The 17,393-nt window shown below is 25.0% G+C and overlaps 1 protein-coding gene across 2 annotated transcripts; it reads left to right on the plus strand.

Moving 5' to 3' along the window:
- Positions 1–6,857: 6,857 nt before the first annotated feature.
- LOC145834501 (coiled-coil domain-containing protein 63-like) lies at positions 6,858–17,057 on the plus strand. Of its 2 annotated transcripts, none has more exons than XM_082941944.1 (14): positions 6,858–6,936; positions 7,577–7,673; positions 7,896–8,026; positions 8,337–8,518; positions 8,867–8,980; positions 10,615–10,761; positions 11,107–11,203; positions 11,438–11,557; positions 11,849–11,931; positions 12,952–13,144; positions 13,436–13,602; positions 15,424–15,524; positions 16,295–16,379; positions 16,681–17,057. In XM_082941944.1, exons 1-14 carry the CDS (start codon positions 6,894–6,896, stop codon positions 16,756–16,758), a joined length of 1,638 nt encoding a protein of 545 aa, XP_082798070.1. In that variant the 5' UTR covers positions 6,858–6,893; the 3' UTR covers positions 16,759–17,057. The 2 variants fall into 2 exon arrangements, with proteins under 2 accessions (XP_082798070.1, XP_082798071.1); XM_082941945.1 differs by having other exon boundaries at positions 12,952–13,120.
- The last annotated feature ends 336 nt before the right edge of the window (positions 17,058–17,393 follow it).

Here is a 17,393-nt window from a genome sequence, read left to right on the forward strand (position 1 = left end):
TTAATAGTGTTTGTAATTTTACCATTAAATATAATTATAATTTAATAACAAAATCTTAAAATACTTCTGTATAAAACTGATTTGAAATATGAAATGCATAAAATATTTTATATCAATTTTAGTTAGCTCTAACATAACTGATTTTCAATAATCTATAAAATGATATTAAAAATAAACTTTCATTAATACCAATAAGGTTCACAATGATAAAATATAAAAACTATAAAATTCTTTAGTTTCAGTTTCAACATATCTTTATTATTGTTCTCCTCAAGCTGATTAGAGAATCTCCGAATGTATGCCGATCAAACCAACATGACTCTAAATGCTCAGAAGCCATCTGACAAAGTAACTGATGTTGCCGATAATACTGATGTCATCAAAAATGTTGACGTTTCCGAAAAGAATGAAGTTGAAACTAATGTTGCCGTTTGTACTGATGTCGCTAAAAAGAATGGTGTGGAGTCTGATGTTATCAAAAATACTTCTTTTGCCAAAAATAGTGATGTTGATTATTTTAGTGTTGCCGAAAAGGAAGGTACAGAGTTCAGCGTTGCCGAAAATAGTTGCCTTAACTTTAGTGGTGCCAAAAAGACTTATGTTTTACCAAAAGATGATACTATTCCTTGTAATGATTTGGTTACATTTGCGCAGTTGTTTGCGATCTTTTATTTTCTGTGCATTTTCTTCTACACAAAATTTGCAATTCTTACGTTGTTTGTGATGTTGTTTTCAATGTTCTACAATTATGTTACTGATAAGCTGAGTAAAAAATTCTATTGAGTTGATTTCATGATTAAAAGCCATGTTTAGTTTTGAAGATATAAGTTTCTTTTTTTCGTTTAGTAAATGTATTCCTATGTTATTCCAATAAATTATACGTTGAAAAAGCTGCTTTTTGTTTTATAATTAAAACTAGTTTTCTAAGTATTAGCTAGTAGTTAATTCAGAAAACTAAGTCATTAAGTTTTTTTTTTTAATTAAATTCCATTAAAGTTATCAAATTAATTAAATAAATTTTACGTTTTTAAATAACTTGTTTCAATATATACTAAAACAAATGATTTGTAAGAAAAAGTTTTCTTAAATTCTTTAAAAAAACTAAAAATTGTAATATTAAAAATCGCTGAAACGCTAAGACCTTTAGTATTTACTTCTGCGGCATCTTAAGCTCAATACTGTTCAACATAGCTAACGTAATACATGATATGCTTTCCTTATTAAGTAAAGTTTGATGTTATTTTGCTATTTCATATAATAAATTTGTAAGTAAAAAAAGTCATTTTTGAAATTAATGACAATATTATTCTTTACATTTCTTTTGAAACTGCTTTCTAATATAACACTTTAAAAAATTTATAGTGCTGCTTAAATTGAACCATATACAATACTATTTTAGATTTAAGTTGCAATTAGTTTAAAAAACCGTTAATACACAATAAATTTGTGGATTTATAAAACTTAAAAAGTTTTAACTGTAACAAAGTAAAAAAAAAGATAATTGGATCGTTCATATTAGAATAAATTATATTAGTGTTTTAACTAAATTCTAGATGTTTAATGTATGTAATCAAAATGTTTTAGCATAAATCATTAAAAATATTTTATAACTTATATCTTCAAGTTAAAAATGTATTGCAGTAGTGAGCAAGTAAGATATGAATTAAAGGTATTTTAAATAATAGTATTTAAGCAATGTTAATAGAACGTAAGTTATAAAATTATCTAAAAAAATAAAAATTTTAGATCGTTTTAGATTGTTTTATAAGCTAATTTTGTCTGTTTTTTATTGTTTTTTGTAGAATTAATAAGCTTGAGAATAGTGGTCGGCAGCTTTCAATAAATAAGTAACGGACAACTTTTACTAAAAAAATACTTTTCAGGGCGATAAAAGAAGTGCTCGCAGTAGTAATTAAACTCAAGCTAAACAGTTAGATGCGAACTAAACCAGTCTTAGTTTTTCGAACCCTATTTTAGATTAATAACTTTTCTTTGTATTTGTTTAAAACAACATATAAGAAATGAAAAACAGTTTATTTGATAAAAAATTCAAGAATTTTTGTAACTTATTAATACAACTTTCGAAAAATATATGTAAGTACATGTTTAGCTATTTTAGTATAAACCTAAAATTTTATATTCTTTATTTAATTTTTTTTAAAGCAAAGTCAGGTTTAATAAAAATCCGAAAAATTAAATAAGGTTTATTAAAGTAGTAGATGAAAGTATAACTTATTATAAATAGTTTATAAATATTTTTCGTAATTTGAGATTTTTTCTCAAAAATTATTTTTATTACCTTAGTCGTGAAACAGATAGCTTTTACTTAATCATTTGTTTAAAACAAAGCTAATGTATTATTCAAAAACTATTACAAATGTTCAGCTTTTTGCTTTTTCAAAGGCACTCTTAAACAAAGTTTTGCGTTTAAGTAAAAAGTTGAATAAAGATTTCGTCTTATAAAACTTAATCGTTGACTAAATCCTTACTAAATCAAACGTTTGCATTGTAAAATATTTTATTAATTGTCTGCACTGAATAATTTCTAATACTTTGTTGGGTTACAATTTTTTATTATAATCAATAAAGCAGCGGTCAAGCATTTGAGGGTCGCGCAAAAAAAAAAAAAACTTGTACAAGAATGTACACAGTTGTCTGCCAAAGTTGTAGTTTTAGTTGTAGTCATCAAAGTATTCTAGATTTAAATTTACTGTAAACTTTCCTGAAGTTCTATTTTTTGTTCTTAAGTTTAAACCTCATAATATCAAGTGTAATTTTTAAATTCATCGTAAACTTTACAATATTCTGGCTTTCTTTTGAAACCTCAGAATAGTGTAAGTTTCAAATTTTTCGTAATTTTTCCAATTTTTTTTCGTTCTCTTTAAACCTCAGAAAATCTAGTGTAGTTTTATAAATAATATTATTCGCGTGCTGCATTTGGGTGTTTGCGAACCGCAGGTCATACCTTTTACGGGGAGCATCCAATATAGGACAAAAATATGCTCGTATCCGGCATTTTTATCTTTAACTGACTGCAGTTAACCGACCCCTGTGATAGAGTATATAACCTTAAAGTAGTTGCTAGAACTTTCCAAAAGTAAAAATAAAATTGAACATAACTACTTGGGTCGGCTTAATTTATATATTCAGCCTTATAGCTAGCTAAAATTGATTTAATTTAATTGATTAATAACAGTTATTTAATTAAATAACACTTAGTTTATTTAAAAATCAAGTTTAACTAGCTTTGTTGTAAATAGATTATATTTATAAAAGAATAAATAGATTATTATTTTTTAGTTCATCCTGATTTAAACTTCAAAAATGATAAGGTCATATTGTTGTAAATACATGTTGAGATGTTGCTATAGTGCATACTCAGCAAGCTGAAAAAAACATTTAAGTATATTTTAACCTAATTTAACAATCCTTTATATTAGATAATGTATTAGTTTGTTTTGAACATAATTTTCAATATTGTTTTAGATAAGAATTTTTTTATAACATTGCTATTTAATTTTCTTTGAGGTCTGTATTATAAGTTCTATTAGTTAAGCTAAATAGAAGTTGATTAATAAAGGTTATAAAACAAAATTGCATCTCAAAAAGTGTATTATTTTATTTAGATAATTTTTTAGGAAACATATAATACTATTAAAGATCTAAGACTGTAAAATGTTTTTTTTAGAACTTTCATTAAAATAGATAATTTCAAACTGGGTTTTTAACTAGTATTTAATTTATTTTATTAATTTTATGTGGTATTTAATGTTGATATTTAACCTTGTGAGTGTTTGCCAACCAACGTGTCACCAGGGTTTTTTCAATAAAGGGTTAGAATTAGTTTTTTTGTTTTTATTTTGGTTAGTTAAAAGTTCTACTTTTTTTTTGTTTATAGATAGATTTAGTTAATTTTTTTAATTAAAAGGTAAATATTTTTTATTGATAAATTTAAATACAGGGCAGGTGGAATAACACATGATGAGCTCAAAATGACTCACTCAACCTTCAAAAAATGTTTGTCGATGTAGAGGGGAGAGTGTGTTCTCTCCTGTTTACAAAAAAAAATTAAAAACCTTATTCAATAATTTACATTTTTTCAGAGATTAAAAGTACATTAGTCTCAAACTTTGGTTTTATTTTTTTAAGTTCAAGAGAATTTTTTAATATTATTGTTTCTAAATATTTATAAAACATCTTTTAACTAAAATTTTTGCCTTGATATGTTAAACTATAAATGATGGTTATAATGTTTCAATGAATTAGACAAAACATATAATTGCTATGGTCCACAATTTAAAATATTGTTAGAACCAGGCTTGTTACTTAAATCTGCTTGCTCAATGTAATTTTGAATTATTAAAACTTACTTGCAAATCTAAGGCTAGTTTATTTTTGTTTTTTTTAATATTGCTACTTTTTTTTTGCAAATTGTATTATCGTATCAATTTTTTCTATTATAAAGTTTTCTGAGATTTGTATTTAAAAAATTAAACTGTTAGGTATTTTTGGACTAGCAGTTTTTAATTAATTTTTTGTATAAACATTTTCTTCTTTAAAAGTTAACTGCTTAAACAGTTTTAATTTTACAATTATGGGCTTTATCTTCAAGTATCTATCTATTAAATTTTTAAGTTTACTTAAAAACCAAATTTGAATAAAACTTATCATAAAAAAAAAGTAATTGCTAAACATAATGCTAAAAAACAATAGACAATGTTATTAAGCAGTTAGTTTAGTATTTTATGAAACAAGTTGATGTGTATACTTTACCTCTTTATAATTTTTTAAAAGTTGTTTAATGTAAAATAAGTTATTTGCAATCACATCGATCATACACAGATGGTTCAAATGATGTAATGGAAGTTTGGTGATTGAATTCAGCAAAAAAACTGTTCTTTTAACCTGTATTAAAATTAGATTAAAAGCTTTATATAGTTTCAATTGTTAGATTATGTATTTTAGAATAAGTTTAACTTAAGAGTTCAATTTAGAAAAGTCAGAAAAATTTTAATAACATGTCAGGAAAAAGTCAGGAAAAGTCAGGAAATTTTTCTCTGCTTGATCTGTGGCAACCATGAATGTAACTTGTGTTCTTGTATTTGGCAAATAACTGAAAACCTTGATTTAAATTTTTATAATTTTTTATGTTATGGTGTTCTAAAAATATGTCTCCTTTTATAACTTCAAATGAGCTTGAGATAGTTTGACAAATTTAACAAAATAAATTGCAATCAATCATTTTCTTGAAATTTAAGTCTCTAATTTAGAAAACCTAGAAAAAGACAAGTTTTCAATGAAATTTTAAATCACTTAGCATATCAAGCATGAAAAATTTGCCTTCTATTAAAAATAAATCTTAACTAAATTTTAAAAAGTTTATCTTTAAGTTGATTTTTACAGCTTTTTGATATTCAAACTAAATTTTAAGAAATAGCTGTTTAAAGTTAGATAATATTATCAGTTTCTTATGGGAGATGAAAACTAACAGTGTAAATAAATAAAAACCTCTAAAAATCTATCCTCTCATACGCTTTTGAAGAAAATTTATTTAAATTTTCAGGAATTATTTTTAAATTTTATAAAAAACTTATAAAAAGTAAACTAAAAATACTTATTAAAAAACTTATATGATTAAAATTTAACAAAAATATTGTTTTTGTTGATTTTTTATAAAAAAAAGTTTATAGATCAAAATTGTAAAATCTGATTCCTACTAGTTGACAGCAATTTTACAAATATTATCGAAGTTAAGTTTGAAATTTATTGCTCAAAAACTGCAAGGAGGAGATAGATTTTAAGTGAAACAGTCTATTTTTGCTTTTATGGTTTGTGCTTCTTATAGATAACCTATTGAACTATCTAACTTGGACTGCTTTTATCTTAAAATGTATTTCCAATATACTTTAACAAATAGTAAAAATTAAGGCCTTCGGGGGATCCAACATTAAAAAAAAAATTAACATTACCTCTTATATAAAAGCTTAAAGTATAAAATACTAGCTACTTTTAATAGAATTTAAAAATTATATTAAGCTTTTGAGATATTGTAACTTTTGATAAAAAAAATTCTAATACCTTGTATAAATGGCAAGTTTTTCCATGTCAATTTTCTCAGAAATTTTAAAGTTCACTAACAATCTTTCTTCTCCTTCATTTTTTGCTATACCTCAAACTTTCAGGGCAAATTTCTTACATAGTTTAAAAAACTTACAATGTTAAATTTTTAAGAATATTGAAATATAAAAGTTTTAGATAAAAACAAAAAAAAAAATTTGAATATTTTATAATTTAAAAATTTTCTTGCATTGAAAAGAATTAAATAGAATTAATGGACCTTTTTGTAAAAATATGAAGAAGATTGGTTAAGAATGAAGGAGAAGATATATTTTTAGTGAAATAGTTTTTTTTAAGTTTTTAGTTTTCTCATTCTATAAGGAACCTAGTAAGTTCACAGTCTTTGATTGCTTATATCTCAAAAGCTTTTTTTAATATTTGTTAAGCGCTTAAGTTGTCTAATAGCTAGATTAAAACTCTTAAAAAACTCAACTTGTAAAAACATATGACTTTACCCCCATTTGTCCTTAACTTATGTTCCACTATTTCATTTTGGTAAACTTCACATTTTAATGATTTTAATTATGTGGAAAAGCACAAAAAATTATTTTAATTTATTTTATTAAGCATAGGCTATTTATAGTTACTTAGGCTAGTTTTTTGTCTCAAAGCAAGTCCTAGTTTGTAGCTTATATAAAAAATATAGTATAAAGAATGACTGATATAAATTGTTTTGTTTTATTAATTTTTAGTTAAATTAGATCTGTTTGCTTATTACTTGTTGATAAATTATAAACATTTCATAGCCTTGTTTTAAGAATCACTAAACTAATATAATGAGTTCAGAAGGAGGAAGTGATGCTGAAGCAGATGCTTTTAGTAAGTTAAAACATAATTTTGTGTGAGTAATAATCTGAACTATTTAGATCAAACAAAACAAGTTAGTCAAAATAAATCATTTCAATTTGCTGTAAATATTATGTTTATGCATGTAAATATGACTGAGTGAAACAGAAAAGTCAAGCTTTTTTGTTTTTAAATCTTTTACATACCATGTAAATCTCATCCAACTAGTATTTTGATAAAAAAAAATTGTTTATATTTAAAGTATTATTACTTATTGTTTTTTAAATAACTTAATTTTTTCAAATATATTGTGTAGAGCTTTATATGAAAAAACTGTTAGTGCAAAACTTTTTATTTGACATGGTTTTCCAGGTTTTTTGTTAGATTTATAAAAATTATATGTTGTTTTCTAACCAAAATTTTCATTAGTATTGTTTTTAAAGAGAATTTGTACTTTAATTGTTCTTCAGGTATGCACTTGTGTACAGTAGTTTGCATAGAACTTATTTATTGTGCACAGAAAATTCAGAGAAGTAACAATATATTTTTAAAGCAACGTCTATCTTGTCATTTTTACTATAAAATTATATTTATGACATAGTTTTACAGCTTTTAAAACTTTGTATATGTACATTATATAATTAAAAATTATTAGCTTTGATTTTAAATTCAGACCATGAACTGAACAAATTAAAGCAAAAGCACAGGATAATGAAAGCAGACAGAACTGCATACACAATTGAGTCACAAGAACAAATTAGAAGACAATTGTAAGTAAGCCTGCTTAATTTTTAAAAAGTTTACTTGAACTCTAGTTTTCTAACAATGCATTAGATTTACTAAAAATAATAAGTTTTTATGTTTCTTAAATAATTAAATAGTAGAAATAAGTTATAGTTATAAAAAAAATACTAAAAATTTAATACGTAAAATAGCCAATTACAACTATACTTTTGCAGTTTAGTATTTATTTATTTATAATCTAAATGTAGAAGAGAAATGGAATTATTAGAAAGTGAAAAGAATGAAATGGAAAAGAAATTAGCACTTGCAGACAATAACTACAATCAAACACTTGAAGAATCTGCTCAGAAAAAAATAGAATTGCTTATAAAAGAGAGGGGTTTGTTGGTATTGTCCATAGTTTTGATATCATATATTATGAGAGTTTTATAGAAGCGGACATAAAGTTTTGAAGTAAACATTTTGAACACCTGAGTGTTATAACGTGATCAACTATACCATAAATAAAGCTTAATGTGTTGAAAGAGTGTATATATAAGTTCTTTTAGGTAGCTTAAAAACTGACTGAGTCATAAAGTATCATTGTTAAATATTTTTGGGTATTTAATTTTTTAATTTAAATATTAAATATTGTTATAAGCAAAGCTTTTTTTTACCACAGCTGAGAAAATTTTAAACACTTTTTACAGAAAAGTTCAATGAGCAGATTGTGAGTGAAGAATGCAGTCAAGAAAAGCTGGACAAGCAAATAGCAGAGCTGAAGGAACGCGTGATCGATGAAAAGAAGAAGGCTGGAGGAAGTGACAAAATAGAAAACTACATGAAGAGTTGTGAGAAGCAGAAAAAAGTTCTTGAAAACAGACTTCACTTGGTTAGTTTGCTAAAGAATATAGTTTATTATTTATTAATATGTAAACAGTATTAAAATACAATGAAGTTTATTGTACTGAATTAAATATTTTTTTTTTGATCAATAACATTAGGGCAAACAACTATACATAGAAAATGTTTACTACTAGTTTTATATTACTGCATTATTACTTTTACTGCTAATAAATTAAAATTTACTTATTCTGTTAAAATTTTTTCAAATCATTACTTTTGTGCTAGTGTTTCTTTCATTTATTTTATGTTTTAATTTTAATTGAAAATACTTTATTTTTCCATAAATAATTTAATACTATTTTTTGACTTACTCTTATAAAACTTGAAATTTAAGGTTACTGAAAAATTTAACAAAAACTGTGCTGAGAATAACAAACAACGTGACGTGATTGAAATATTAAGAATAAATAAAAGCAACTATCTCAAAAAGTTCAGAAAACACGAAAAAGTTAGTAAAAATATTTTATATAAGACTAACTAAATAAAACTCATTATTTATTGTACTAAATTAGAAATTTTATTAAGATTAGAAGCAATTTGTTCATGAAAAATTGTAACTTGTGAACAAATTGAAAATTTTAAAAAAGATACTAAAATAGGCCAGAAAACAAATTTTATATCACTTAATATTTTTATTACTGTTAAACATCAGACAAAATCGAAAATGTTTCTTTAAAACTAATTTTGATTGCTGTTCTGTTTGTACAAGTACAAAACTTAGTCAAATTGATTTTACAAATTAAATTTATACTTATTTTTTGAAATGAGGTACAGTACAAACAGCAAAGAAGAATTTATTAGTTTAGACTTTACATAAAAAGTTTTTTATTTAAAACTGAGTATTTTTTTCGATTCAATACAGTATGTATAACATACATTATTCAATTTAAACAAAATGAATGCAAACAAGTCTTAATAAATGTATTATATTTTTATAAAGCTCTTAATTTCAAAGGTAGTGCAACAAAATTTAAGGAGTTTTAACTCCAAAATTTTGTAAGTTTCACGGCTATATAAAATGATTAGAAAAGAGTTTCATAAGGCGGGTCAGTTCTGGTATTTGATGGATTACAAAATTGCTTTGGTAGTTTAGAATCTTAAGTATTATTATTTTGACATTAAAAAACACTGTAATGCAGTGAATTGCTAATTGAAAATACAATAAAAAAAGAATATTAAAAAAAAATCTATGCTCACTAGGTTATAAAACTTTTTATTGAAGTAAAACTAGAGTTCTAAAAATTATATGGAGTAACTAGTGTTTTAAAAATGTTCATCACTCATTAAGTTTTCTGTGCATTAAACAAAATGCTTGTAGATATCATGATACTTGTTTACTTTATGTTTGTAAAACGTTTAAACGCGATCAATGCTTTTTATAAGTTTGATGTTGAAAATTCTTTATGTTAATTTAAAGCTCATACAAATACAACTTGTGAACGTACACTATTGCGTTGTTTATTGTAATGGTATTCTATTTTTGTTCCGTTTTCTATGTATATGATTTTCGGTGGTTCAACAAAAAGTAGTATATAAATATGCATTAACTAAAATTATATGATTAAAGTTAGTTGAAAACTATGTTGTAGCTAAATATTTTAAAAGTTTTGTAAGCATAAAAGACAATTTTTCTAATTTCAAAATTTACAAACATACTTAGCTGAGTAGATGAAAATAGTTTTTAATTAATTTGGTTATGATTTATAAAAAGTTTTACTTAATTTAACAATAGAAAAAGCATATAAATCATTAAAATTAATTAGTAAAAAATTAAGCCGAGTTTAGTTGTCTATCGTAGATATAATAATTTCAAACAAGTATTAGTATAAATAATCTCATTAATGATGGTAAAAAAATGTTTATGCTTATTTGTAAGTAACGTTAAAAAAAGTTTGTAAAAACTTGTCAATTATATATATCACTAATTAATACACCATATAAATTAATAGAATAAATTAGAAGTCGGAACTCAACACTAAATTAGTATATCGTAAAAGTCGTAACTTGGGTATGTATACCATGATATTAGTACCACAGCATAAGAAAATTAAAATATACTTTACTTTATATAAACTCAACCAGATGCTAAAAGAATTGCGTAAAGACACTAGCAAGGTAACAGAGGAGTCCACAGTAGCATACGAACAGCGCGATGAAGCCCACAACAAGATGTTCATGTTGAAAGATAAATGCGAAAAAGACATACAGCTGTTTAATGCTGAGATCAGAGTTAGATTTTAGTATAATTGGAAACTCAAGAATATTTTTATTGTAGTCAAGTAGTTCTCAATCAACCCAAAATGTTGAGATAAGATTAAAAAAAAAATATCATAAAAAATACTTTTTTTTTATAAGGTTTATTAATTTCTGAAAGTTGTTGCTCTTAATAACGTGATACAAATGCTGAATAGTATATTTTTTCATGATTTTGCAAACTTTCATTTTGCTTATTGCTTGATTTTTCATACTGTTTTATGTTTAATATTATTAATTAGTCTTACGACTGATTGAAAAAAAAATTTTTTGGATATTGAAAGATTTATACATAAAATTTTTTTTGATACTGTTCAAAAGGAACTGCAAAGAGTAATAGATGACGATAACAAAAGAAGAGAGTTTATGAAAAATAAAGAAACTACAAGAATTGCTAAACATCAGGCTACAAGAAAAGGTTTAGCAACTAAAACTTTCATTGATAACTTAGTTGATAGTTTTTATTTTATGAAATAAAATTTTGCATAAAATAATTCGACCGCTTCGCATCTAACCGATATAGATGTTGAAAGGGTAATTTAGTACTTTGTACTAAAAATAAGTTTAGATAAAAACTACGTATCGTTTTTGTAGAAAACAAAGTATGGTATTTTGATTTTAGAAACAAAAATCAGTTATAACAAATTTGCAGAACTGGACTCCAAAAGGATTCAGGAGGAGAAAATAACAAGCTACGAAGATGCATTTAAAGCAATTATTGATTGCTCCGGAAAGGATGATATTTCAAGCGTCGTTGCTAACTTCATACAAGGTTGTTGAAAACTACTATTATCAATTTTTGATTGAAACGAAGTTTAAATATACTTTATGGATAATATTAATATTCTTAAAGTAAAAGTATTACAAAATTTGAATCTTAATTTTCTTATAACTATAAAAAATATTGTTATTTAAAACAATTAATTTATTTGAAAAAAGGTTTGTCAAACCATGATTATTTGATTTAATTACGTTTTAGATTTTTTTTTAATTTTTTTCTCTTGTTTTAATTAATGAAGATTTTTTTACTTTATATTAGTACTAAATTTACTTTAAAATTTAGTTGAAGATAAGAATTTTGCGCTGTTCAATCTTGTGAACGAGCAAAACAACGTTATTGAGCAATTAAATGAAGATGTTAAAACTGTTAGTTATTGTTATAAAAGTCAATGTTATTAAAGTAGTTAAAAACATAATAGCCTTTAAATCTGGATATTATTGTATGTGCCTGATAATTTTTAGTTTGGCCATAAGCTTCTTTATAGTTGTATATGTGATGCATTTAATTAGAGTTAAATTTTAAAGCCAAGTTATTATTTTATAGATACTGACAAAGTCGGAATTTTTCCCACCGAAGCCTTGTCGTAAATATAATAGTTAAGGCCATAGTGGGGGTCCGACATTTTTTTTTACAAAAATTAACTATGGCTTTTATATGAAAGCTTTAAATACAAACTACAAGCCTGTTTTTATAGAATTCAAAAATATCATTTAACTTTTGAGATATTTTATTTTTTGTAAAAAGTTTCCAATACAAACATATGGACAGCAAATTTTTCGGTGTCAATTTTCTCGGAAAATTAAAAAATCACTAAAAATCTATCTCCTCCTTCATTTTTCAAGCAATCTTCTTCAAATTTTCAGGAAATGTTCCTTATATTAAAAGAAAAATTCGTTACTTTATAATTTTAATATTGTAAAATAATAAAAATTCTATCACAAAAAAAAAGTGTTGATTTTTCAAAAAAAAAAATTTACAATTTTTTTTTTTAATTTCAAAGTAACGTTTTTTATGTTATTGTATAAAGATTAGGCTGTGAAAGTTTGAAGAAGATTGCTTTAAACATGTAGGAGTAGATAGATTTTAAATAAAATAGTCTTTTTTCGCTGTTTTAGTTTTCCCTTTCCATAGGGAACCTATTATGCGACCCGACTTTGACTAGTCATATCTCAAAAAATAATTTGATTTTTTTATAACAATAAAAAGCATCTACATGCTTAGAAAAAACTCTTTAAAATAAGATCAACTTGTAAAAACATGACTTACCCACCTATGGCCTTAAATTTCACTTTTATTATTATTTAAAGCTTAGCTATAAAAAAAACGTTAACCTAGCAACTAGAAAAAAATTAAACATCTTTCTGAAGCTCACATCTTCCCAACAGATCAAACAGCAAATATCGGCGTTCGAGCGAGAAGATGCGGAGATGCGGGACGACAGGAAGAAGATCATGCTGGAGCTGGAGGAGGAGCTGGCTGAGGTGAACGATCAGAACTCGGGCAACGAGCAGATGCTCAAGCAGGTGCAGAAAGTCCTCGCTCAACTGAAAATCGGTTCGTGGCAGCACTTTAAAAGTGGTGCCTGTGTTTTTTCTTTGGTCAAACTTCAATTTAAAGATTTTAAGTATCAAGTCATAGTTACATAGTAGAAATAAATCTTATAAAAGTGTTTTGTTATCTGGGGTATTGTTATATTTTAAATGGAATTCTCAACTTAATATAAATAAACAGTGTACTTAACTTTTTTTTTTCAACGAAGTGTATAACGTAAAGCATATATTTTTTACATGAAATAATTTTCATTATAAAACAACAGCCGCGCTTGAAATTTTGTTTATATGTAAAAGCTTTTCGTTCATCGTTTCATAGGAACGGGCTCCATGTTCGAGAAGATCGGGTGCAACCCAGAAGACATGACGGGTCTCCTCGGCACAGAGAAGCTGAAGGTGGAAGACGACAGCGTGATGAAGTACCTGGGAGTGATCGAGCAACGGGCCAATCACATCCTGCTATCTGCTGCCTACGTCCAATCACAAGTTAGTGTTCATTACTTTTGTTTTTCATAGTTTATTAATAAAATTTGTAGAAAAGCTATTAATTTAACATGCTTTTTTGAACTAACTCTTAAATTATCGTATTGTAAATTAATGTTGATTTTGAGTACATGATTACATGAATTTTACTGTTCTAGGTTTTTATTAGTTTTAAAGCAAAATTTCACTAGTTTTAACAAATCAATAAATGACTATTTTTCATAATAGATGAAAAAACTATTTCGAGAAACAACATAAAAATATAAATACATATTTAATATAATTTTTGTATATTGATTAAAAAAACATGTACAATAAAAAATGTCTACTATTTATTAAAAAAATTAATCAAACTATCTATATAAGAGTCTACAATTTACACTTTCTATAAAGATTCCATTTAAATATTTAAACATAAAAGCAATTGAATGATCCAGATTATGACTATTTCTAGATACTTACTTATAATTCCTTTTTTTAATAAACTTTTGTTTGTGTCATCTACACTTTTCAAGTAGTTTTCAATACATTATTAATATATTTGATATAATTTACATTAAAAAAATTAAAAAATCCGAAATAAGCTAAAGTTTATATTGTTTTATTCAATAGTTTTAAATTAATTTTCATAATAACAAATTATAAAGTATCCTTATTTTATTACACTGACATGTTTCTGTGTAAACGAGTCAACACACTTCAACTGAGCTCTTTAAAAAAATAAATACTGAAAGGAAAGAATAGAAGCTAAAATAGGTATATACATGTGTCCATTAAAAATAAAAATAAGGGCTATAGGTTTTTATTGGTCAATAATAGATAAAACACTTAATATTAAATCCGACTGCTATAAAACTATATGATATTTGTATTTATTAAGTATTATAATTTGTTATTATTATATATTCCAGTGAAATAGTTTCGCTAGGATCTTTCGTTAACAAACGCTTAAATTTATATTTTGAATAATTAAATTAATTTTTATCGTTTTGAATATACTTTCCTAAAGAATCTGCGTGGTTGAAAGCTACAAGTAATATACAAAAATGTATGAATTAAAAATTGTTGACTTAAAGTTTTTAAAAATAGTATAAACTGTTTTAGACTTAATATAAGAGGCTATTAAAAAGCGGGTTTAGTTGTAGTTCTTTAACAAACCTACTAAAATATTTCATTAAAAATTGTATATTTTCCTTTATTAGAAGTTTTTACGACATTTAAGCTGTAGTTTATTTAGTGTACATTATTTTTGTTTAAGTTTATTTGTAGAAATCCGTTTTTGTTGATAAATTAATAAACGATTGCTCAAAAGAATCATTGTGTAATTGTGTTTTTAAAACCTGACCAGGGTTTAGTTTAAAAAGTTATGGTTTTAATTTTCATAGATAAAGTTTTATGTTTGTGCTAGGAATAGTTAGTGTTTGTTATTATTGATGAAAGTCTAAATATAAAGTTTTTTATAAAAGTTATTCATACCATGTAACTACATACAACATGTCATAAAAGTTAATAAACTGTTTTTCAATTCGTCTCTCTGTCGGTGCTTAAACGCTGATTTTGAAGTATAGACATATGCTTTTCAAACAGCTAAACATTGCAAAACAAACTAATTGTAAGCTTACTCTGCTAACCATTGATTGATTTGCAAAAAAAATGTCTTTGATCCAATAAAGATTAAATGTTTGAATAAGGTTTATAAAAATACCTTTATATAATACAAACTGTTGTTATACTAGTTATCACATAAAAAAAAGTTTGTGCAAATGTAAACTATCAGACTTTGTTGGTATTTATAGACTTAACAGTTTACATTTTAATAAACAGACCAACTTTGAAACTTATGACCCGTACGAAGTGGCAAAGACAATTGTTGGTCATCTACCCAATCAACAGCGACCCCTTTCGGTAAACCCACCTTCGACTGCGTAAGTTACTTGACAATATGACATTTAAAATATTGTAATTATCAAAAATATTCTGTTTAACTCTTAAAAATAGTATGTTACAAGTTAAGTAGAGCAAACTATTCTAAAACATAAAATCTTATATTTAAGTTATACTAAAAATCTACAGGCTGCTATAAATTAAAAAGAAAATTGAAATATGAATTTTAATTGCCTTAATTGAACAATTAAAATAATAAAACTTAAAATAGAAATAAATAGCAACAACATTTAAGAAACCTTTAACTTAAGCCTGGTAACTTTTGTTCTAAAGGATATGTTTCAATTTAGATTGAAAATATCAATTGATATAATCTAGGGCAACATTAAGTTTAGTTTTTGAAAAAATTTACAAATTATGGTTTTGTACGAAGTTATCATATCTTTTTAGCGCGAATTGGGCCCACTGCGTAATTGTTGGAATTTCAAAAGATGTTTATGATTAACTAATTATGCAAAAAAAAAACATTAGATTAAACAGTTTTGTATATTTGCTTCAAACAAGCATTTTAAAATCCGATATTATTTTAATTTGTAATATAATTAACACAGCTTTTACTTTTGTTGAGAAAATATTAATAAACTAAATTGAAAGTAATTAAAAAAGAATTGTTTTTGTGTAACTAGCTCATTGTTATAAAAGTCTTTATACTATCTCATAAAAAGCTTCATGTTTTAACAAAATTTTAAAAAGCGGACAGAGTAAATTTTGTTTTTAATACATTTTAACAAGTTGCATTTTTATATTGCAGAGACGACACAGTTGAAGACAACAAATCTGATGACGAAATAATACCTCTTACGTCAGAGCAACTCAAAATGAAAGTTCTCGCAACCGTATGTTTGCTTTTTGTTAAAAATTTTGAGTTTTTCACTACTTAAAATAAAATTTAATTATCTTTTTGAAAAAAATAACTGCAGCGAAAGTAAAATTATGGCGCATAGTCTTTCAAATTGTTTCATCTGACTCAATTATTTTGGAAGAATTCTGATAAAAATGTGTGGCTAAGCTACATTTAAGTAAATGACAGTTAGATACTGTTAATTATGTGGTTAAGTAACTTAAGAATTTTAACTACAACTGTATTAGTTAAATAAAAGCCAATATTTAAAAACAATAACTATTATTTGTTCGCAGGTGCAAAAGAAAGAAGCAGACGCTTCAAAAACTCAGGCAAATTTTCAACTACAAAATTCTATTAGAGTTCGACGTTAGCTCAATCGTTCATTATTATCATGTGTTTTTCGCCCTTTTAAAATGATCATTTACTTAAATAATACTTTTTCCTGATAAAAAACTGTACTATAACTACTGTGAAATTTTGCTGTGTTTAAGTGACTTAATCACGAGTTATTTTTGCTGTGTTTGCGTTTAAAATAGTAAAAGTACACTGTCAAAAACATTTATTTTACAAACTGTTTTAGGTTTTTTAAACTTAATTAGCTTTTCATATGTGAAATAAAACAGTGAAAACTAGTTTGAACATTTTAATTTTCAAAACATTAAATTTTGACTGTATGAAATTTATTGAGCTTAAAATATTGTTATTTGTATTTCAATTTTGTAAAACACTAAACGTTTTAGACTACGGGTGAGCAGCTTTTATAGTCAGCGGACTAGATTAACAAACAAATCTTTTGCAGGTCGGACTTGTATAGTAAAAGTTCTTAGCACGACGCGTTACTTTCAAAAATTGTACTATAAAACTACAAAAAGCCCTTATAAAGTTAAACTGCGATGAAGCTTTTACTTAATTAAACACACTACGGTGTAATAAAAATAAGTTTAGAGCATTTTTTTTCCAAAACACAATTTTGTTTGTTTTGCCCTTTTCAAGATACAAAATACGT

Source organism: Thalia democratica, chromosome 4 (assembly GCF_965202585.1).
Source record: "Thalia democratica chromosome 4, ktThaDemo2.hap1.1, whole genome shotgun sequence".
In the NCBI taxonomy this organism is placed as follows: Eukaryota; Metazoa; Chordata; class Thaliacea; order Salpida; family Salpidae; genus Thalia; species Thalia democratica.

Coding starts and splice junctions, on each gene's coding strand:
- LOC145834501 (XM_082941944.1), top strand. CDS start 6,894: ATGAGTTCAGAAGGAGGAAGTGATGCTGAAGCAGATGCTTTTA. Junction 8,981..10,614: donor AGTTCAGAAAACACGAAAAA/GTTAGTAAAAAT, acceptor AAACTCAACCAG/ATGCTAAAAGAATTGCGTAA. Junction 13,603..15,423: donor CTGCCTACGTCCAATCACAA/GTTAGTGTTCAT, acceptor TTTAATAAACAG/ACCAACTTTGAAACTTATGA.